The sequence below is a fragment of the Mauremys reevesii genome, linkage group 10 (assembly GCF_016161935.1).
Source record: "Mauremys reevesii isolate NIE-2019 linkage group 10, ASM1616193v1, whole genome shotgun sequence".
Lineage (NCBI taxonomy): Eukaryota > Metazoa > Chordata > Testudines > Geoemydidae > Mauremys > Mauremys reevesii.
The window spans coordinates 69,297,163-69,320,580 of record NC_052632.1 but is presented as its reverse complement, the minus strand read 5'-3'; the positions used below and the strand labels follow the sequence as shown (position 1 = coordinate 69,320,580).

The 23,418-nt window shown below is 42.7% G+C and overlaps 1 protein-coding gene across 4 annotated transcripts in view; it reads left to right on the top strand.

The window, feature by feature from the left end:
- The window catches only part of DNAH3 (dynein axonemal heavy chain 3), a 112,444-nt gene that overhangs the window by 66,665 nt on the left and 22,361 nt on the right, over nt 1-23,418 (top strand). For 3 of the 4 annotated variants that reach the window (XM_039492965.1, XM_039492964.1, XM_039492967.1), the window contains 17 exons: nt 569-810; nt 1,216-1,316; nt 1,411-1,516; nt 3,451-3,580; nt 4,072-4,308; nt 4,773-4,876; nt 5,956-6,250; nt 7,100-7,279; nt 10,648-10,771; nt 10,891-11,047; nt 12,852-12,995; nt 13,576-14,242; nt 14,330-14,495; nt 16,231-16,447; nt 17,452-17,634; nt 19,698-19,896; nt 21,118-23,259. In XM_039492965.1, coding sequence (XP_039348899.1) covers nt 569-810; nt 1,216-1,316; nt 1,411-1,516; nt 3,451-3,580; nt 4,072-4,308; nt 4,773-4,876; nt 5,956-6,250; nt 7,100-7,279; nt 10,648-10,771; nt 10,891-11,047; nt 12,852-12,995; nt 13,576-14,242; nt 14,330-14,495; nt 16,231-16,447; nt 17,452-17,634; nt 19,698-19,896; nt 21,118-23,259 — 5,394 coding nt within the window. The remainder of the gene's footprint in view (nt 1-568; nt 811-1,215; nt 1,317-1,410; nt 1,517-3,450; nt 3,581-4,071; nt 4,309-4,772; nt 4,877-5,955; nt 6,251-7,099; nt 7,280-10,647; nt 10,772-10,890; nt 11,048-12,851; nt 12,996-13,575; nt 14,243-14,329; nt 14,496-16,230; nt 16,448-17,451; nt 17,635-19,697; nt 19,897-21,117; nt 23,260-23,418) is intronic. The other variant, XM_039492968.1, reaches the window with a different exon arrangement.

Sequence of the window (23,418 nt, the reverse complement as noted above, 5' to 3'; positions counted from 1 at the left end):
GCAGAATAGAAGAGAATTTGGATATGCAGGAATAAGATTGGAAAAACTCAGTCAGAAATATCGTTCTTTTAAACTGATCACACGAATATGCAAAGAAGTCAGTTACATGTTTTGTTAAGCAGTATATTTGTGCACAGTAGTCATGCAAAACTAGCAGCAATAGTCGCATCAAACAAATCTCTTAATGTATGGTACTTCTCTGGAAAATGACTGCAAAAATGGCACCTCTTTGCTCAACAGATCTATTCCCTGGGAGAGATTTTGTGAAGCTCTCTCATTAATGCACAATCAGTTTCCATTGTGCTTCTGTCCTGTTCCTCATTTTTTACCTTGTGCTTTTGCACACAACACTCTGGACCTGCCTTGTGTAGCAATAAACTCTATGTGTAAGTGAAGGAGGTCGTTACTTACTGCTAGGTAGCTTCCACATGTAAGGTCTATTGGGTGGCTACACTGGGATTCTATCCGGAATGTTCCACTTCCAAACTTCATTAGTTAAAAATATTTTTAAAGAACTTTTGCCTTCTATCTAGCTAATCAATGTAATCTATTTTTAATTCCTACCTAGCAAATTCCATGGATGAGTTTGCTGTTGAGTACAGAATTATTAATCCCAAAGCTATTACAATGGGACAGCTGTATGGGTGTTTTGACCCTGTGAGCCATGAGTGGACAGATGGAGTCCTTGCAAACACCTTCAGACAACAAGCATCTTCAACCACAGAAGACAGAAAGTGGATTATATTTGATGGACCAGTGGATGCAGTTTGGATAGAGAACATGAACACTGTGCTAGATGATAATAAGAAGGTAGCCATCATTTTTGCCTGTTACTTTAGCGTGTGAATGCACATAATTAATTGAAGTTGTTTGGTTATTGCAGCTAGTGATCTGACCCTTTTAAGTAAATTGAAATACATGAATTATAATGATCTTAAACTGCTAAAAGAAAAAGGATTGCTTTTTATTGTGGAATATATAAAGAGCTGGCTAATGCTTCATTTTCTCCCAAGTCTGCAAGACTTGGCAATAACAAATGGAGGGCTCTCTAAGACAGAATTCTAGAAATATCACATACTATGGGAACATGAATGAATGAATAAGAACTGACACTAAATGGGATGGCTGTTCAGTGGTTTTATGACAAGCACTGCTATAAGTGAATGTTCAGCTATGATATGATTAAACCATGTTTATGCCATGTTTGCTTTCCAGCTGTGTTTAATGAGCGGGGAAATAATTCAGATGAGTTCCAAAATGAGTTTAATCTTCGAGCCAGCTGACTTGGAGGAGGCATCTCCAGCAACTGTCAGCAGGTAACAGTAACGCACCCAAAGTTTGAACTACCTCACACAATGTACCTGATGCATTTCAGATACCTTACTGCACCATGACTACTTACTTTTCCAGGTGTGGTATGATCTATATGGATCCTAATCAGTTAGGTTGGAAGCCTCTGAAGGATTCCTACATGGACACGCTGCCCCCAAATCTGCAACAGGAGCACAGAGAACTGGTGCGAGACTTTCTTTTATGTGTCAGCCTTATAACTTTTACTTTAAAGGTAATCTGCTCACTGTGTCCTAGTATGTCCTATGGGCTTCCAGGTAGGTACATTGGGTAATGTTTTCAAAAGCACCTCAGTGAATCAGGACACAAAGGGTATGTCTACATTGCAGTCAGACTGCAGCACATGTAGACATAACCACACTAGCTTTGCTCTAGCTAGCTTGAATAACTATAGCAGTGAAGCTGTGGTAGCATGGGAGGCAACACAGGCTAGCCGGCCAAGTACATGCCTAGCATCCCAGATGAGCTTGTACGTTCTATGCTGCCACTTTTACTACCATGGACTGCAACAGAACAAAGCTAGTTTGCGTACGTCTACATGTGCTGCAGTCACACCTCTGATCTCAATGAAGACATACCCTGAATCTCAAGGGACTCCACAGGCAGTCTGCCTCACTTTCCCCACTTTCCCATCTTTCTATCCAAAAGCCCACACAAGGCAAAGGTTTCTCTTCCTCCTCCCAGGCCTTCCTGCCTGTCATCTTTTCTGCTTTGGCAGGCCACTCCCAGGCCCTGCCTGGTCAGAGTCTCAGTCCTAACTTCCAGGACTCTCTGCTAGAACCTGCTCACTCTCCTAGCAGTCTCTAACCCCTGGGCTCCATTCCACTTTTGAAAATTATATCCAATATTACATGGGGTTTAGTGATGTGTGAGACATCACTAACAGAGTCCTAGTGCATGATAGGTGGAGATTATGTGAGCCAGGCCCAGGAGAAGGGGGGGTGAGAAATGTGCATTAAAAATGCACCTTCACCTGTTTGGAGCAGTCAGATCCTAGCATGAGAAATGCATATATTAATAACATTCTTATCATTCAGGGTCTTCTTTTGCAAACCCTTACTCACTAGAGTAGTTCTTACTGAGTAGAACAACTCAGATGGATCAGTGGTGCTCACGTTCGTGTAGTGCACTTACAAATGAGACTGAGGGTTTGCAGGAATAGGTTCTGAAGGTTATCTAAGCATTAAACATTATGTTCAGTGGGAGGAGGATCAGGCATTAAAAGGCCAAACAAACTTTTCTGTGTTGGGCCTAGAGCTGGATGAAGCCATAGTTTTCTGTGATCTGCCAGCCCCCTTCTTCACTGTTCAATGGAAGAGCAAACAGGAGTTGGGACCAAATTCAGAAAAGTGCTTAGGGATGGAGGAATGCTGCCTGCTGTTGGTTAAGAAGCAATCTCTGTCCCTTTATAAACTATCTGAAATACCCTTGGAAAAGGCCAAGATAGAGGCAGAGGAGAGGTTGGGCCATGACTTCCTGCACCCTGCATAAGTCAGCAGAGCTGGCTTGCTGTAGAGGGAAAGCGATGATGCTTCACTTACGGCAGTGGTCACACTCTCCCTGCATACCAGGGAGCTCTAGAAGGCATTTCACAATGGGATGAGGTGACTATGCACTACCCCTAGTGCCCTTAATGGTCTGATGGAACCCTGGTCTTTGTTCCTTCTGCTGTATGCTTACTAGGCCTTGGATTTACTCTCTCAGATTATCCTGTAAACCTCAGTGAAATGCGATCTTCCCATATTTAGTCCCTGTGGCTGGGTGGAGTAACAGCTCCCCAAGGTGGAAAGGTCCTTCTGTTGTCTGGCTTAATAAGAGGAGAACAAACTTCCTATTCCAAACCATTTATTTGCTTGTGACAAAAGCAGCTTCTTTCCACTGGCAGGCAGGTTCCATGGCTCTGTGGCAACTCCCATAGTGCCTTGTCAAGGCCACTCCCCAATCTCCCCCTCCACCAACCCAGGCAGAATTATTGGTGCCTTAAGGATCCACTTTTATTGAACAGCTAAGTCAAATAAACCTTTGATACAGGACTAGGTAAGTAAGGAAAATGATGCCACTCCTACACTGTTTTAAAACTGTTTCCTGTTCTGCTTGCAGATTGATGACATGTTTATGTGGCTAGTCCAGCCTTGCTTGGAATTTGTTCGCCTTCATTGCAAAATCATAGTACAGACATCCGCTATCCATCTAACCTATAGCATGATGAAACTCTATACCTGTCTGCTCGGTCAGTATCTTTTAATGCTTCATCCTCTTATTTTTTCCTGATACGTCATAACAATAGAAAATCCAGGCCACTAGAGACAACTTAATGCTAGAAGACTTCATTTTGAATGAAGCAAGTGTTTTGGGGTGTGGATCATATGCCATAGGTCTTTTTCACTGACCTAGTAATAACAATAGTCCTTTGCACCTTGTATAGCGCCTCTCAACTCAGGATCTCAAAGTACTTTATAGGCCTGAGTAAGGCATGGCCTTAGATGTTTGGCATGCTGTTTGCTAGCATCCTAATGAAATATTTAGAACTCCTTTAAATATTTCCCACTCATTCATTTTTAATTGAAAACAATATATTGCACTATCAAAACAGGGCCAGAGTCTCACTTGGTGAAAATTGATGTAGCGCCATTGAAGGCAATGCTTAGGATCTGGCTTAGAATGATTTTTTTACGAAAGCAGATTTTGATCATTTAACCAAGATTTGAATGCATTTTTTAGATGAAATAAGAAAATCGGGTGAAGAAGAAGGTGAAACCATGTCTAGTCAGCAGATCATCTTATGGCTACAGGGGCTTTTCCTTTTCGCATTGGTTTGGACAATCGGTGGGACCGTCAATGCAGACAGCAGAAAGAAATTTGATCTGTTTTTCCGCAACTTGCTAATGGGAATGGATGATGAGAACCCGCGCCCCAAAAGCGTGAAGCTCACCAAAAACAATATCTTTCCAGAAAAAGGTGTTTCTACATAACTGTATTTGTATTGCTTAGTCTTGCTTTACAAACCCTGCCAAATCCTGTCTAGCACTGCCGGACAGACTGGGGTGTCTGGCACTTTTCCTTTGCTGCAGAAATCCTGCAGCCAGGCCTGAAAGATACACAGTGGGGAGCTCTTTTTTGTTGCTCTAAACAAGAGGAGCATGTGCCCCAAATTGACCTAAATGGTGAAATCTGTTGCAGCTAACAACTTCCTGACAGTGAGGTTCAATGGGAGAAGAGGATATTCAGTGGTATTTACGAGGCATTCATTGCCACACAGGCCATGTGAAGAACTGACAAATCAGGAAAATTCTTTCATTTGATCATTTCTACCCTTGTACTAGAAAGAACTAGGGGGAAATACTTTAGAGGCTAAAGGGACATGACATTATTTTGACTGTCTATTCAGTCAGTTTTCCTATAGTCTGTGTTTTGTTTAACAGGGAGTGTGTATGACTTCTATTTTCACAAGCAAGCCAGTGGGCAATGGAACATATGGACTGATTACATCACTAGGGAGGAGCAAAATATCCCTGCTGGTGCAAAGGTTAACTTTTTTTTTTCATTATAGAAAAGAACTCAGTGATGAAAACAATGTTGTGAAATGACAGCGCTACAAGTCAGTTACATTTGGTAGCTCTGATTAATTTATATATGACTTCTTTCTGCTTACTATGAATGTCTTAAGCTGTATGGGCTCTCCCCTGCTTAAACCTTGGTTCTGATGTCAGACCTATATTTAAATCTCAGTACAAAAGGTAAATATGGAGCATAAGGATGATCTTGTGGTGAAAGATCTGGGCTCAATTCCTGGCTTTGTTACAGAATCCTTGTATGACCTTGGGCAAGTCACTTAACCGAGAAGTAGCCTCTGATTTTTGGTGTCTGTTTTTGGGTGTTCAGGCTGGGACCTAGTGTAATATAATATGAATTAATCAGCACTTCTACCTGAATTGACTCACAGCTTCCTTAGGATGGGGAGGCTGGATTCGATGACCTTTCAAGGTCCCTTCCAGTTCTAGGAGATAGGTATATCTCCAATTATTATTATTATTATTTATTATAAATCTTTAAGAAGTTCAAAATGTTGTTAATCATTGCCTCATTGCCACTATTCCTCATTGACATGCTAGATATCAGTACAGCTAGCATCTACACAACATATGTGGAAAGAAGAAGGATGAATCTTTATTTCATCATTTAAAAATAACTTTTAAGTACACAGCACATAGCTACCCCACTGATGTGGGGGGAGAAGAGACTCCCTGTGACATTTTACCCCTTCCCTTTGCACAGTGAAGGGCAGAATTGAGCCCCAGATTAGGAATTATCCAGTGCTCCCATTTTTGCTTTGAATTGTCACAATGCTTAGGAGCCCTAGTCATGCATGACTTAGGCTCCATTGTGCTAGGTGCTGTACAAACACAGAACAAAAGCAGCTCCTTACGTACCATTTACAGTATCTACAAGAAACTTGTCAGAACCTTTATTTACATATAGAAGTAATTTTTAAAAACTCCTTTTTGGGCAATAAACTCACTGCAGTAAGTTGATTTCAAACCTCAGTATTGATTACAGTGTTAGATATTTGTTTTCCACATGGTATTTTAATCTTCCATATAATAGGTGTCCGAGCTTATAATTCCAACAATGGAAACAGCCAGGCAAACTTTTTTTCTAAAAACATATGTGGAACATAACATCCCCTTGCTGTTTGTGGGCCCCACTGGCACAGGAAAATCCGCGATTACCAACAGCTTTCTGCTGCAACTTCCAAAGCTTAAATACGTCCCTAACTGCATCAACTTCTCTGCAAGAACTTCAGCTAACCAGACCCAGGATATTATTATGTCAAAGCTGGACAGAAGAAGAAAGGGACTATTTGGACCTCCTGTGGGGAAAAAAGCTGTAATATTTGTAGGTAAGACAACTTGTGTGTTCTTATTTCTTCATGTAAATTCAGGCTTCAGGAGAACTAAGTGCTTCATTGATCTGGTAATTATATACTACCACAGCTTTTTTTTTTAAAGGCAGCTGTGAAAGGATTAGTATTGTCCCCTGCTGGAAAATGTACATACATTGAAGCACAGGTGTGAGAACTAGTGGTGTGGGGGGTGCTACAGCACCCCTATGTTTTGCATGAGGTCCCAGCCGCTGGCCCAGCACCCAGAGTCCCGCTGCTGCTGGCCCCTCACCCAGGGTCCTAGATGCAGGATCTATGTCCGGGGCTTTGCTCCTGGCCCGACATCCAGGTTCCCGGCTACAGGACCCACACCTGGGACTCTGCTCCTTCCCACAGCTGTGGTCCCAGCCTCAGCCCCCTTACCCCTGTCCACTTCCCCCCTACCTCCCAGAGCCATACTCTAGTCCTGGCCCCAGCTCTGGGGAGAGGATGCGAGGTAAAAAGTTGAGGACCTTTGGCTTTCAACACCCTCCATTGTAAAAAGTGGTCCAGTGCCACTGCATTGAAGTGGTGCTTGTCTTTAAGATGGTTTTCTCCCTTACTTTAAATCTGTTCAGTTTGTTACCTTATTTTGCAATTTGTGATCTTAAGTAAACACAAAACAAAAAAACAGCCCATCAGCCAAACAAAATTTAACCAATATCTTTAACTTTAAAAAAAATTACCCTTGCATGGTATAATTACATTAGATTCAGTTGTTGCATCAAAGATAAATAATAATAATGAAAGGTAACCTTTTCCTTGTTAAGAGAGATAATAGGTATCTGTGCTTTGATTTATTTCTTAAGATATGAACATTCTTTTTAGATGACCTAAACATGCCTGCAAAGGAGGTGTACGGAGCCCAGCCACCTATTGAGCTTCTTAGACAGTGGATTGATCATGGTCACTGGTATGACAAGAAGGATACAACCAGGCTTGATATCATAGATGTCTTACTTGTTTCAGCAATGGGCCCTCCTGGTGGAGGAAGGAATGATATTACAGGTAGGAAATAATATAATATAATATAGAAATACATTACTACGACAACCCATTGTCTAATTGATTGAGGTTATAGAGGGAAGCCTGGCTTACCTAATGTTATTCAAATAGAAGACTATGAGCTTGTCTACAGGAATAATTAGTTTGCGGCAAGCTGGGGTATAAGTCTACCCTGCACTAGCATGCTGCAGGATCACTGTCCATGTGGACCCTGATGATGCGCATTAACAGTTTCTCAATGTGCTTTGATCCAGTCCTCTTTGAAATGGGACTAGATTAAAGTGCACTAATGAACTGTCCACATGGACAGTTAGTCTGTAGCTAAATCTTTGTGTAGGCAAGTGCTGTGTTTGTATTCAGATTGTAAGCCAGTGTGTAGATTCACCAGCTGGGCCATTCCAAATAAAGCCCACATACACACATTTATTATTACATCTGAATATAAAGGAGCTGGAAAAATGAGCCCAGGATAAGGATGATTGATGTTGTTTGACTTCTGCCTCACCTGATGGTATGGGAAGAATGATGATGATGATAGTGGTGATGATTGATGATGACTCAAGTTTAATCCGCATCTGTTTCCTCTGGGTGGGTTTAATAATCAACAGAAGATACAAAGCCTGAAAATAATACCAAACACTTAGGAACAGGTATGTTCTTATCATATGTTAGATAACAAATGCTGACTAACACAGTAAAATCCTAGTGTAGACAAGGCAGTTTGTAGCTTTTGGACATGTTACCAGGTCAAGGTGAAAACTAGGGTGAATCTAAGGTTTATCTTAACTTGCTAACTTGTTTGAAAACTACAGATTGTCTTGCATGCACCAGAACTTTAGCTCATCTCAGGGTATGTCCACATTTCGAGTTGGGGGTATGATTCCCAGCTTGGGTAGACATACTTGTGCTAGCTCCTCACTGAGCTAATGCACTAGAAGTAGAATGTAGCCATGGCAGCGCAAATAGTGAGAGGACTAACAGCCTTGAGTGTGTGCCCATTAGAGATGTTGGGTTTGTACTGAGGGAAGCTAGCCCTTCCCACCACGCCTGCTGCTACTGCTATACTTCTATTTTTAGCACACTAACTCTATTTGAGCTAGCACAGTAAGTCTACTCAAGCTGGGAATCACATCCCCAGATCAAAGTGTAGGTATACCCTTAGTTACCATGAGGTAAGAACATGCCTTTGTGATATTTTGGGGTCCACCCAGACTAGCAAGGGGTTCTGGCATCATCTGCCCTGTAACCTGGCCTGGTCTTGGTGCTGTGTGGCTATGGTTCAGATCCCACAAGCACAAGGTCTCATCCCGGCTCTGACCAATCCAGTTACTTTTTACAGAGTGACACGAACAGCCCTTTCAAGTCCTGAGTCTCCCCAGATACGTCCTCCCTGAATTCTTAATTAGCAGACACTGTGACCATTCCCCTCTGGTTCCTCACCTCTGAACTTCAAGGCATGAAATTAGTGCCCCAGTTATCAACTCACTTTGGCATACACACTCCACACAGTTTGTACACCAGAGAGCTGTTTGGGATTAAAATATACAAAAAGTGTATTTAATAGAAAAACCGCAGATTCCAAGATGGAATAGTAAGGGGAAAGCAAATGTATATGAGTTACACAGAAACCAAACACAGAGACGCAACCTCTGGCTTTGCACTTTCATATTAGATAAAATCTCTTTTCTAATAAAAGTCACATATTGCCTTAAAACAATGTACCCCCTAGCCATAGGTGGGATCCAGCATTCACAGACTGCCTTCTGCCTCGAGACTGTCTCCCAAATTCCGGAGGAAATACCTCAGATCCAAGCCTGATTTGAAAAGGGCTTTTTCCCCGCCCTCTCCAGTCCATGGTGACTCATGGTAATTCAGAATGGGGATATTTCCTCCTGACTTGATGTTCCGAGCCGGAATGTTCTTTTCATTGTAGAGTTGCATCCATGTCTTTCCATTAACCCCAACAGTCTACCATTGTCCTTTCCTGGGCTGGACAATGGATACTTACTTGAAGCCAGGTTTGTGTAAACAACTGGTTCGGGAGGTGTCTCTACCTGCCTGACTGCTCACTGCCCTACTGTGAGGTGGAGCTGAAATTGCACCACAGTTTATGAGCACAGTTTTCTATAGACACAAATATATAAATTCATAACCATCACAGGCACCAACTTCCTTTCTACCAAGTGGGTTCTCGACCCCCAACCCCTATCCGACCAGGCCCCACCCCCACTCCATCCCTTCCCCAAGCCACTGCCTCACCTCTGCCCCTGCCCTGCCTCTTCCCACCCCCTCCCCCGAGTGCACCCTCTCCCCGTTCCTTCCCTTCCCTCCTGGAGCTGACCTGCACCCCGCAAAACAGCTGTTCGTGGCGGGCAGAAGGCACTGGGAGGGAGGAGGAGGAGTGATCAGTGAGGTTGCTGGTGGGGGAGAGGCTCTGGGGGGCAAGGAGGAGACCGGGGAGCTTGGCTGTTAGTGGGTGTTGAGCACCTGCTAATTTTTCTCCATGGGTGCTCCACGGAGTTGGTGCCTTTGATAACCATGGTCTGTATACATATCTCATTTTTGGGGTTTAAGCCTTTTGGTCTCCCCTTGGAGTGCCTGGACCCTGATTGTCACAGCCTTTTTCTTAGAGAAGACAAGGCCTTAGAGTTTGAGGACTGGTCTACAAACTTGAAAAGTTTCACCAGTAGGAGTATAATTTTTTGCTGACATTAGTATGCTGCTGAAAGCTCTATTGAAGACACAGTTATACTGGTGTAAGGTACTCTATGCTGCTACAGTTTATTTCACTTTGCAGAACCGGAATAGGTTGTACTAGTATAAGCACTTTTATACAGATATAATTGTGTCTACACTGGGGTGGAGGGGCCTGCATTCATTGTACTAGTATACTTAAAAGCAGCAAAACTTTTAAGTGTAGGCAAGGCATTACTTTTTTGTATTGTTTTGTTTTTATGAAAGCTTCGATTCAGGAGATCACTATTGCTGCTTGAGAGATGTACCAGTATGCTGTGCCACGACATGCGGACCGATCTGAGCCCAGAGTTACAGCAGTATAAAGCAGCCTTAGTTTAAATGAGAATCAGGCCCTTCATGTTAAACACTGACATTCTTTTAAGAGCTATGCACAATACTGAAGCAAATTATAACCCAGTTTATAATTTCATGTCAGTCTCACCTAGTGATGGTGTCATTTTATTAAGGTGTAGAAATGTTTCTGAAAGAAAACCCCAGAACCAGATCCAGATCCAAATTTTGCAGCTTGATTTTATTGCTAATAAGATGGTCACTGCTAGACAAATGGTAGGTGTAAGGTGGAAAGAAAGTTGTATGGTACTGGACATGACTGTGTTGTTCACTGTGTATTACAGGGCGTTTCACACGACACTTGAATATTATTTCCATCAATGCTTTTGATGATGACATTTTAACCAAGATTTTCTCTTCCATTGTTGACTGGCATTTCAGCAAAGGATTTGAAGCTGTATTTACAAGGTAATGGTGATATGTTTCCCGAGACTATTTTACAGAGAATATATTGTCTCAGATCTTTCATTTGCATGCCTCACAATTAAATTCACCTTTCTCTTCTTTTTATTTATTTATTTTTTAAGGCTTGGCAAGATGACAATCCAAGCTACAATGGCTATTTATAAAATGGCTGTCGAGAATTTTCTTCCAACTCCTTCAAAATCCCATTACGTCTTTAATCTGCGTGATTTCTCCCGTGTTGTTAGAGGAGTGCTGTTGTGTCCACACACCCATTTACAAGTAGGCTGCTGTTTAACTGTTCATAAAACGATAGTTAAACAAATAAAGTATTAAAGCTAAATTCTCTTCACTAACATGCACTGTAATTTTAATAGGTTTGCACGCATATAACTGAGAGCAGGATTGGGCCTGAATATTTTGCTGTGCACTTTCCTCCTCCCTCTTGATGAAGAAAAACATATTCAGATATTGTTATTATTTATTTGCTTGTATTACAGTAACTGTTAGATCAGGGCCCTGATGTGTTAGGCCCTGTAATATCCATAGCAGGAGACAGTCACTGCCCCTGAACTTGTTACCTAAATAGACAAGACAAAGGAAGAAGAGAGAAAATAAGGATTATTATCCCCATTTTACAGATGAGGGAACTGATGCACAAAGAGGTTGAATGGCTTGGCCCCCAAAAATGTATCTTGCTATTAGCCGATGATGGAAGTTTCTATGTAATATAAAAAAGTCAAACAAAGCTATTAAGCAAGTTAGGGAACATTCTCATCCCTTTACACTGGGTAAAAGGGCTGGAGTGGCATAAAGTGGTGTAGTGAAGCGAGACTCACAACCAGCAGTGCCTCCTGCTGGTCGTCCTGGGAATTAGCTTTTTTCCAGCCTGGATCACCCTCTGCAGGCTGGTGTCTCACCTGCCACTAGCCCCATGTCCCTCCTGGGCCCTGGGGCCTCTTTCCCTGGGGTTCTGCTCTCCATAGTACCCTTGCTCTGGGTCTCCCCTCCCAGGGGAACCCTCAGCCCCCTATCCCCACCTTGCCTCAGTGGCTACTGCCAGTCACCACCTAGCCCCCGCTCAATGGGGCAGACCACTCATCACTGACAGGGGGGTGTCGGACCTGCTGCCTTTGCCTAACTCCAGGCTACACCTCTGTATACCTTGCACAGGACCTGCAGCCTGGGGAGTTGCCAGGCTGGAGCTCCCCAGCTTCTTTGCCCTATTCCTCAGCACTACTCTAGTCAGGTCCCCTTCTCTCCCAGGCAGCCAGGTCCTTCTCTCTCTATAGCTAGAGAGAGACTGCATTAGCCCCTGGCTCACAGCCCTTTTATAGGGCCAGCTGTGGCCTGATTGGGATGTGGCCCCAGCTGTGGCTGCTTCCCCAATCAGCCTAGTCTTTTCTCTAAGAGCGTGGTCGCTGCCCTGCTACAAGTGGCCATAAAAACCCTTGATCTATCCAGGGGAGAATTCCTCTAGTGCAGGAACTGAGGCAGACAGCTGCAGCTGTCCTCTGAGGATCTCTGTGCCAGCTTTGATATAGCAGGCATGCCAGGGGCAGGCCTATTGAGGCAGGAGGGGTTTGTCAGTGCGGACCTTTATTAATGTTAATACAGGGGTGGGAGTTATGCGTGTTAATCCTTATTCCTTGAGATGAGAATGTACTCAGGACTAAACCGCTTTCAGAGGGGCATGGATTTCACCCCCATTGTTTATTGCTCTATGGAAGGATTGCTCCTAAACACCCATGTCATGAGTCACATGTCCTTTGTTCATTGCCACTGGTATTATTCTAAAATATGAAAATATCATCATAAAGTGCCCCAAAGATAAACACCTTTGATGTAACAATAGTTAAGTGCTTTGTGAGCAGAGGCCAAGACTGTATTGGCAGGAAAGATATGACACAATCATTATGTATTGAGGAAGCCAGTTGATCCATTTGCTTGTACTCTCACAACTGAAATACTCCCACTGACTTTAGTGAGAGGTGGATCAGGCCTCAAATGGAGATCTGATTACTTTGTTATGAAACAAGTCCTGCCTTTTAAATGTTGATCTATTCATTTATATCTACTTTTACAGGATGGGGATAAGCTGATCAGACTTTGGATCCATGAAGTTTATCGAGTTTTCTATGACCGCTTAATTGACAATGACGATAGGGAGATGTTCTTTAAGATGGTAAAAGAAACAACATCAAACAACTTCAAGCAGAGCGTTGATAAGGTACACTGGCTTATACACTGAGAACAGTTTGGACAGGTAGATGGGACTGACAAATCTACAAAACTAATTCAACATTTCAGATATACTGTAGCAATATTAGAAAACAATTTGAACCGTCTCCATTGGTGCACCCTCAATATGCAAGTTAGGGATCTCATCCTGCAAATTACTTTTTGCAGATGGACTCCTGACTTCAGAGGGGCTCTCTCCAGGGGCAGGAGATCACCTGGAATGAGTAACTGGCAGGATTGAGGCTGAGGTAGTTAGTCATGCTGTTGTTTGAGTTGTGCCTATTTGGAAGGGTCCATATGTGCTGTGGGTATATTATTAGGCTTTTTGGAAACTTGGACATATACTGGACATTGAAAGCAGAATGCCCATATTTTGAGGTATGCATAGCTGAAAAACAACATTTCAGCATACATTGTTTTGGTTTTTGTGGTCTAAAATAATATACTGGAACAGCTGGAAGATAGCATTTCCACAGTAGTAGGACCTACTACTATGTGGATATGGATGAGTATTTCTTTAGAGAAAAAATAGAGTCTGAATTATCAGTTGAATCTTGTCTTTTGCATAGGTACTGAGTCATCTGTCACCTACTGGCAAGATCACCGATAATAATATCCGCAGCCTCTTCTTTGGAGACTACTTTAAACCAGACAGTGATGTAAAAGCTTATGATGAAATCACAGACTTAAAGCAACTGACAACTGTGATGGAATATTACCTTGATGAGTACAACAATATCAGCAAGGCACCAATGTCCTTGGTCATGTTTAAGTTTGCCATCGAGCATATCTCAAGGATATGCAGAGTACTGAAACAAGACAATGGTCATCTGCTTTTGGTGGGAATAGGTGGGAGTGGGCGACAAAGTGCTACCAAGCTGGCCACCTTCATGAATGCTTTTGAGCTTTTTCAGATTGAAATCACGAAGTCCTATGGCAACAATGAATGGAAGGAGGATGTGAAACGAATTATGCTGCAGACTGGCGTCAGTAACAAAAATTTGTCTTTTTTGTTCTGTGACAATCAAATAAAGGACGAGTCATTTGTGGAGGATGTTAACATGCTTTTAAATACAGGTGATGTGCCTAATATCTTTGCAGCAGATGAGAAGGCTGACATTGTTGAGAAAATGCAGGCTGCAGCAAGGACGGAAGGCAGGAAAATTGAGGCTACTCCGCTTGCTATGTACAATTTCTTTATTGAAAGAGTGAAGAAAAATTTACATATTGTCTTAGGTCTGTATATAACACACAATGTCTTATTCTAAATCTTTCTGCCTCTTAACTGTTGGTGGACTTAAGAACAATATACGTTCTTTCCAGCAATGAGTCCAATTGGAGATGCATTCCGGAATCGACTACGAATGTTCCCTTCACTGATAAACTGCTGCACCATTGACTGGTTCCAGACCTGGCCCACTGATGCTTTGGAAATGGTTGCAAACAAGTTTTTGGAGGATGTCGAACTCGAAGATGAAATTAGAAAAGCGTATGTGTTTATTTGTCAAGAGGGTTCTGAAGCTGATAATCACATCTCCAGCTGAAGCATCATATAAGGATAACATCACAGCTATGTGATGCTTCAGCTGAAGATGTGGTTATCAGCTTCAGCTCAAAGTGTCAACATACCCTTACTTACAAGAGTGCAACTCCATTGATGTTTTCACAGGGTGACACTGGCCCTGTAAGATTGGTCATTTCACCCATAGATGGGGCTTAAAAGAGAACACCTGGGCTCTAGAGCCAAAGGGAGATAGACCTGGTGAGTCAGAACTGCCATAGAGTGCAGATGGAGTCAGTCAGGAAAAGGGCAGGTGAGAGCTGCCTGAGGGGTCTCTGAAAGAAGACAGGAAGGCCTGGGTGAGAGCTGCCTGGGAACAGAGGAGAGACAGAAGGAGAGCCAGAGAGCATAGGTGCTGACTCCATGAGTGCTCCAGTGCTGGAACACCCATGGGAAAAAAATAGCGGGTGTTCAGCACCCACTGGTGGCCCCACCAATCAGCTCCTCCCGCTCCCTCCCAGCGTCTCCTGCCCACTGCAGATCAGCTGTTCGGTGGCATGCAGGAGGTGCCAGGGGGAGGGGCAGAGCAAGGGCAGGGTGTGCTCGGGGAAGGGGGTGGAACACGGTGGGAAGAGGCATGGCAGCCATGGGAAGAGGTGGGGCAAGGGTGGGAAGAGCCAGTGGTGGGACTTGGGGGAAGGGGTGGAGTGGGGGTGGGGCCTGGTGCAAGCAGGGGTCGAGCACCCCCGGTAAAATTAGAAAGTCGGCACCTATGCCAGAGAGTTGCCTGGGGGAAATCTGCAGAGGGAGGAATTGCCTGGAAGCCAGCAGACTTTGTTGACCTTCCTGAGCCAGAGAGCCAGGGCCAGAGAGGGTTGAAGGCTGGGGTGAGGTCTGCTGAGAGATGCCAGAGCAATACCTGAGAGGTAAGCATGATGGGAGACACTGAGATGAGGTGGGATGCTGATAGACTGTTGGGGACTCGGTTTATTATGGTTTATACATACAGGGCTGTATTTTGTAACACATTAACCCTGCAAGAGCTATATACACCTTTACCCTGATATAACGCGCCCCGATATAACACAAATTCGGATATAACGCGGCAAAGCAGCGCTCCAGGGGGACGGGGCTGTGCACTCCAGTGGATCAAAGCAAGTTCGATAGAACGCGGTTTCACCTATAATGCGGTAAGATTTTTTGGCTCCCGAGGACAGCGTTATATCGAGGTAGAGGTGTATATTCAGAAAGACTGCTTAGACTATTTCTGGGAACTACTGAAGGGGAAACTGGGGCAGGCACACCAGTGATGCTGCTGCCAGATGCTGGTGGGCACCCCAGTTGGGAGCCACCCTAGGACAATAGTCAGTTTGGGTCTGTGTGGGTTTATGGCCCAATTTTTATTGGTGCTCAATACCTGAAGCTCCCTTTAACTTTAGTGTGAACTATGTATATTCAGTGCCTCTTAAAATCCTCTCTGAGAAGAGAATTTAGCTCAGTATATTTTAAATAATGGGCTAAATTTTGCTCTCAGTAACACCAATGTAATTTCATTGACTTCTGTGTAGTTATTTTGGATTTACATTGGAGTAACCAAGAGCAAACTTTGATTCCATTATTTTAGATGCTAATAGAAATAACCAAACAGTTAGTAGGACACAAAATTGCCAGGATTAATTAAAGAGATATTTTCATTCATATTAATATGTAAGATTTTCCATAGGGTTGTGTCAATGTGCAAATATTTCCAAGAAAGTGTGAGAGAGCTCTCTGTCAGCTATTACAGCACACTGCGAAGACACAACTATGTAACACCAACATCTTATCTGGAACTGATTCTCACCTTTAAGACTCTACTAAATAGCAAGAGGCAAGAAGTTGACATGATGAGAAATCGTTATCTTGTGGGTCTTCAAAAACTTGAATTTGCATCTTCACAAGTAAGTTTAGACAGAAAACTTGAAGAATATTTTTTAACATAGCATATGGTTAATTTAGCACACAGCGTCTGCTAATGCTAATAAGAGTTGCAAGTTTAATTCTCTGTTCACTGTTGTGTTAATAATTTTCCTCTTAAAAGCCACCAGCAAATCTGAGATTCTTGCTTAGCTATTTTAAGAAACTGTGGCATGTAACTTCAGAGTAGATCTCCTAATCTAAGATTGAATGGAGTCAATGCTATTTAACCAAACATGTTAGAAAAACTTTGCTAAGTTCAAGTAACATTATAGTTTTCTCAGAGCCCCAGTTGAAGAATCTCTGGCAGCATAGTTTCTTCAAGAGCTTTCGTGACATTGGCTGTGCATGCCTATGCCTATTCCTCCTTTCCAATTGGGAAGAAGATGCAGAAAGGGAGTTCCTGTTGCATGAATGAGCATTACCTTTTGAGGAGATTTGCACTAGGAAATCCACCAAGCCCTCAACTTCCCAGCTTCCCAGCTCATCTCCCTGCTGCTCCTGGAACAGACCCTGGCAAAACAAAGGGGCTTCCGACTTCTGTGCACTTCCCTAGTAGAGGAGAGCAGAGCACCCCAAGGATCTGCTGCTATTCCCACTTCTGTAACCCTTGCCTGGTTTATGCTGGATTTCATTCTCATCCATGCATGTAAATGGAGGGAAGCATTGGGGTCCACCAGCTGACTATAAGAAAATCAAAACTGATCAGTTTATTTTCAGTGTCCAGGCTGAGTGAATTGCAAAAACTAAAGACATTACAAATATGAAAAACACTTTAGATTTTAAAAATCTGCTTCAGTTTTAACAGGAGGAGATCTCAGTAAAATAGGCAAGAAGGCTACTTTTTAAAATGTGATTTGTATGCTGAGTGTCCTTTTTTAAATTGTACTATGTGTGATAACATCTTTACCATTTTCTACCTATCACACTGAGACAGGAAATACACATGCAAATTACCAGGATTTCTCTCACTTGATATCTTCACTAGGTTGCAGAAATGCAGAAGGAGCTGACTGCCCTTCAGCCTGAACTAATTCAAACCTCTGCAGAAACAGAGAAAATGATGATCCAGATAGAAAAAGAAACGATCCAAGTAGATGCAAAGAAGGAGCTAGTATCTGCAGATGAAAAGGAGGCTAATGATGCTGCGGCTGTTTCCAAAGCTATTAAGGTAGTTTACAAGGGCCTGTCCCTGTGAGGCACTGAATCTGTCTCAACTCCCATCAAAGTAAATGGGGGTTGCGGAGATAGATGCAAAGTACTTTACAGGTGAGGCCCAAGTTCCGAACAATGTAATTAAAGAAACAAAAACATGAGAGATGATGATTGAGATGGTAATAATGTTAACAAATGTTACCCTGGCTGTATTTAGTGATGCCCGGATACTAATTCTACAGTGCTCCCAGAATTCCTTTTTCCAGTCCTAACTTTAACATGCATCTTGCACACGTTATTCAAGGTGCATCTCAGATCTTCCTGAAAGAGAAAGTTAGTCCCCTTATGCAGCTGAGTAAAGAAAGAGATGGACCTAATTACATGGGCGGGGTATGTTTCCAGGATTGTTATTTATCTGGAATAAGTCTCATACTCTGCATAAAGCCCCAGTAAACAGGTTTTATATAGAGGCCCTATAAAGGGTTTGGAGGGATGGAGAAATCTCTTCCCCACAGCTGATGTGGGGCATAGTGCAGTTACTCTGTGGCTGCTATATGCAGAAAGGAGCCATAGTCACTAAGCTGGAGCAGCAAGTTATGGTATGCCAACTCCACTGCTTTATGTGGGGCTTGTGGTCTTATGGTATTTTCAGTTTGTGGACACATTACTATGCCATGTCACTCTGTCAGCCAATCCATAGCCCCACTTCCCACTCTGTGCTGATGTTCCTGAGTTCTACAGCATGTAGGAGTAGCTTCTCAGACCTCCATTTCCCATGGACTGGGACTGCAGTAGCTCCAAAGCATTCCAGACCCTAGAATTTCACCCTTAGTCTCTTCACTATGTCTACAATGCAGTTAGACACCAGCTGGCCCGTGCCCACCGACTCAGGCTCATATGGCTTGCGGTATGAGGCTGTTTAATTGTGGTGTAGATGTTCGGGCTCCGGCTGCAGCCTGAACTCTGGAGCCTTCCGACCTCACAGGATCATAGAGCCCAGGCTTCAGCCCGGGCACAAACATCTACACTGCAGTTAAACAGCCCCTTAGCCTGAGTACGACAAGCCCAAGTCAGCTGACTCGGGCCAGCTGCGGCTTTTTAATTGCGGTATAGACATACCCTTGGTGATAGCAGACAGGCCCACAAAACATGTTGTCTTGTTACAATGTTGCCCAGCGAGCCTAATGTTTCATTCTCTCTAATGAATGTAGCGGTAACGCAAGATGTGTGCTTTACAAGGATGAGATTAAGTCTTGGACAGTAGGAGATGAAGTGTCCCAACATAGTATCCCATCATCAGGTTGGAAACTGTCCTGTAGTGCTTTGTGTGTGACATTCTTGTATATAGGCCAGGAGTTGCAAGTCATTAATCCAGAACCCTGTATCCATACTACTGGGGTGGGGAATGAGATGGTCATGAAAAAATTATTATTATTTATATTATGATAGTAACCCAGGAGCCTCAGTTATGGGCCAGGACCAAACAGCTTCAGAGGGAATATCTCCATGACCAGATGTTGGTGACACAGAGACCTCCATGAGAGATTATGAGAATATCCAGCACTGTCTCAACTATTGCAGAAATGCAAAACATATATACAACTGCTGATACTTGGGGTTATCTCTGAAGTTATTGCTATATGCTGCATTCTGCTGTAATAGTAACATGCACATGGTAAAAGAAATGAGCTGCTCAGCACACTTCTGATGTCCCATCAATCTGTTACTCTTCCCCACCCCCACCCCCCATTTCTCACCTGCAACATGTCAGCAGAAGCATTTTGAAGATGTTTAAATAGTGAAATGGAGATATCCCTTGGGCCTTCAACTGTAAAAAGAAACATGGTGGTGAGATGCAGTTAAAATGACTGTGTATAGAGTAATACACTAAACTGTCAGGACAGATTATTAAAATAGTTATCTCTGCTTGAAATGTACTCCTATGTACATTTTTCCTAGTTAATTATAACTGCAAATGGTTCACTAATGCCTCATTAGCATCTCTCAGCTCATGCCAGTCAGTTTACAATAGACTGTGCAACTCAAAGGGATAAAGCATTCTGTTCAATGTATTTGCAGGAAGAGTGTGAAGGGGACCTTGCAGAGGCCATGCCAGCTCTAGAGGCTGCACTCTCAGCTCTTGATACCCTGAACCCCTCAGACATCTCACTTGTCAAAGCCATGCAGAATCCACCAGGCCCTGTCAAGCTTGTTATGGAGAGTATCTGTGTAATGAAAGGAATGAAACCAGAGAGGAAGCCTGATCCAAGTGGCAGCGGTAATAATACCATTGTGAAAGCTTAGGGACTGTTTGTGTAATCTGTGTCCTAGCTGAGACACAGTCACCTATTCTGCTTTACATTCACACCGAGCTAAGATTTGCAACTGCAGGAAGCAGGGCCGGCTTTAGGCCAATTCCACCAATTCCCCTGAATTGGGCCCTGTGCCTAAGAGGGCCCCGCGCCCAGTGAGAATCTCTTCCCTGGCTAGAGGTGCCTTTTTAATTTTTACTCACCCAGCAGCGCTCCGGGTCTTTGGCAGCACTTCGGCGGTGGGTCCTTCGCTTGCTCTGGGTCTTCGGTGGAACTTCGGCGGCAGGTCCTTCAGTGCCGCCGAAGACCTGGAGCGAGTGAAGGACCCGTCGCTGAAGTGCCGCCGAAGACTCAGAGCACTGCCCGGTGAGTATAAGCCTCATGTGGTTTTTTTACTTTTTTTTTTTTTTTAATATAGTCATCCCTGCCAGGGCCCCGTCAAAACTATTCGAATTGGGCCCTGCACTTCCTAAAGCCTGCCCTGGCAGGAAGGATGCCTCAGAGAGCTCTGGTGGAGCATGCTGCACTATTGTACCTTACACCTGCATGCAACCCTCCAGCACCACCTGCCAAACACTGCCAAGCATGTAGGGGAGGCAGAATCCAGGCTATGCCATACTTCTAGATAACCACTCCTGTTGGACCTGTGGAGCATCATTAGTCATGCTAGCCAGCCTTTTGCACAGGGGGATTAATAGGATTAGTATTGTGTCACACATAAGCATACTGGATGGAAGAGGGGAAAAGATGCCTTTTACCACCTTCTCCCCTATTTAGTGCACCCACAGTTTACCCCTTAATAATTAGGAATTAATAGTATAAATATTGCTTTTATTATGTAAATTAGGAAGGAAATCCTCAGAATAGGATTTATTTAATAAAAGTCAACCACAAAAAACTTTTATAACCATTTGTTTCTCTCTCCCTTTGCTTTTGGCAGATTAAAATTAAAACTGTTATATCGTTAATGTACATGCCTACTAAATTTCAGTTCAACACAGATTAATGATGCTGTGTCCTTATTTGAATTGTAATATGTAATCATTTTTCTAAAATTTGTTAACTGCATCTGTATGGCACAAACCTACAGCAAGATAATTAGTATTAGCTTTTTGGTATCAGTGTTTAAAGTATTTTAATTTTGAATACCTCTGATTTAAGCCTGATTTGATTTATGTGCAATACAGGTAAAATGGTAGAAGATTATTGGGGAATCTCTAGAAAGCTTCTAGGAGATCTGAAATTCCTTGAAAGCTTAAAGACATACGACAAGGAGAATATTCCTCCTGCTGTAATGAAGAGGATCCGAGAGAGGTTTATTGAGCATCCAGATTTTCAGCCAGCTGTCATAAAAAATGTGTCATCAGCCTGTGAAGGCTTATGCAAATGGGTGAGAGCCATGGAGGTGTATGACCGTGTAGCTAAAGTGGTTGCTCCAAAACGTGAGCGTCTTAGGGAGGCGGAAGGTTTACTTGAAATTCAAATGAAAAAGCTAAATACAAAGCGTGCCGAACTTAAGGATGTAATGGACCGTCTCCAAGCTTTGAACGATGAATTTGAAACCATGAATAATCGGAAGAAAGAATTAGAAAACAACATTGAAATCTGTTCACAAAAGCTGGTAAGAGCTGAAAAGCTGATTAGTGGACTTGGAGGAGAGAAAGATAGGTGGACAGAAGCTGCACGATTGTTGGGAATCCGATACACAGATCTTACTGGTGATGTTTTGTTATCTTCAGGAACAGTGGCTTATTTGGGAGCCTTTACTGTAGACTATCGCCTTGAATGCCAAAAGCAATGGCAGGTCCTATGCAAGGAGAAGAACGTACCATGTTCCAATGATTTTAGCCTCAGTAATACTTTAGGGGATCCTGTCAAAATCCGTGCCTGGCAGATTGCTGGATTGCCAATTGATTCATTTTCAATTGATAATGGTATAATTGTTTCTAACTCAAGAAGATGGGCTTTAATGATTGATCCTCAAAGGCAAGCCAACAAGTGGGTAAAAAATATGGAGAAAGCTAACAAGCTTTCAGTTATCAAACTGTCTGATACAAACTATGTGAGGATACTGGAAAATGCTATCCAGTTTGGAACACCAGTCTTGCTTGAAAATATTGGTGAAGAACTAGATGCTTTCATAGAGCCTATATTGCTAAAGCTAACATTCAAGCAACAGGGTGTGGAATACATGAGGTTAGGTGAAAATATAATTGAATACTCAAGAGACTTCAAGTTTTACATGACAACTCGCTTAAGGAATCCTCATTATTTTCCTGAAGTGGCTGTGAAAGTTTGTCTACTCAACTTCATGATTACACCACTAGGTCTTCAGGACCAACTTCTTGGAATTGTAGCTGCAAAGGAAAAGCCTGAGCTGGAAGAAAAGAAAAATAAACTGATCATAGAAAGTGCGGCCAACAAGAAACAGCTGAAGGAGATAGAAGATAAAATCCTTGAGGTTCTTTCCAAGTCAGAAGGAAATATCTTAGAAGATGAAACAGCAATTAAGGTTTTATCTTCATCCAAAGAGCTATCTGAAGAAATCTCTGAAAAGCAGGAAATTGCATCTGTAACTGAAATGCAGATAGATGCTACTCGAATGGGTTACAAGCCAGTAGCTGTTCATTCAGCAACTCTCTTCTTCTGCATCTCTGATCTGGCAAACATTGAACCTATGTACCAGTATTCATTAATTTGGTTCATTAACTTGTACATTCAATCCATTGCTAATAGCAAAAAGAGTGATGATCTAAAGGAGAGAATTGAGAATATAATTGAACATTTCACAGTAAGCATCTACAATAATGTCTGCCGTTCACTATTTGAGAAGGATAAACTGCTATTCTCCCTCCTCCTGACTATAGGAATAATGAAAGGAGAAGATAAAATAGATGATGAGATTTGGCGGTTCCTATTGACAGGGGGTGTTGCTCTTGATAACCCTTACCTCAACCCAGCCCCAGAGTGGTTGACTGATAAATCATGGGCTGAGATTGTACGTGCATCCAGTCTAAAAAACTTTCATGGACTGAGGGATCATGTAAGGGAGAATGTTTCAAAGTGGAAAATGATTTATGACTCTGCAAAGCCCCAGGAAGAGGCATTCCCAGATGTATGGAAGACATTAGTAGGGCTAGATCGTATGATCATTCTAAGGTGTTTAAGACCTGATAAAATCATTCCAGCAACGCAGGATTTCATCACAGAAAATATGGGAAGAACTTATATAGAACCACCCACTTTTGACCTTGTGGGAAGTTACAATGATTCCAATTGCTGTGCACCTTTGATTTTTGTATTATCACCAGGTGCTGATCCTATGGCAGGTGAGGTTAAAAAAAGATTTTAAATTGAAATCTTTGCATGATAACATGTGGGTTCCTTCATTTAAATAGTCCCTTTACAGTACAATAAATTAATTGTAGTAGTAGTAGCTTTGTATTTCAAACATTCTTATCCTTCCACGTGTCCTTTATCTTGTAAAA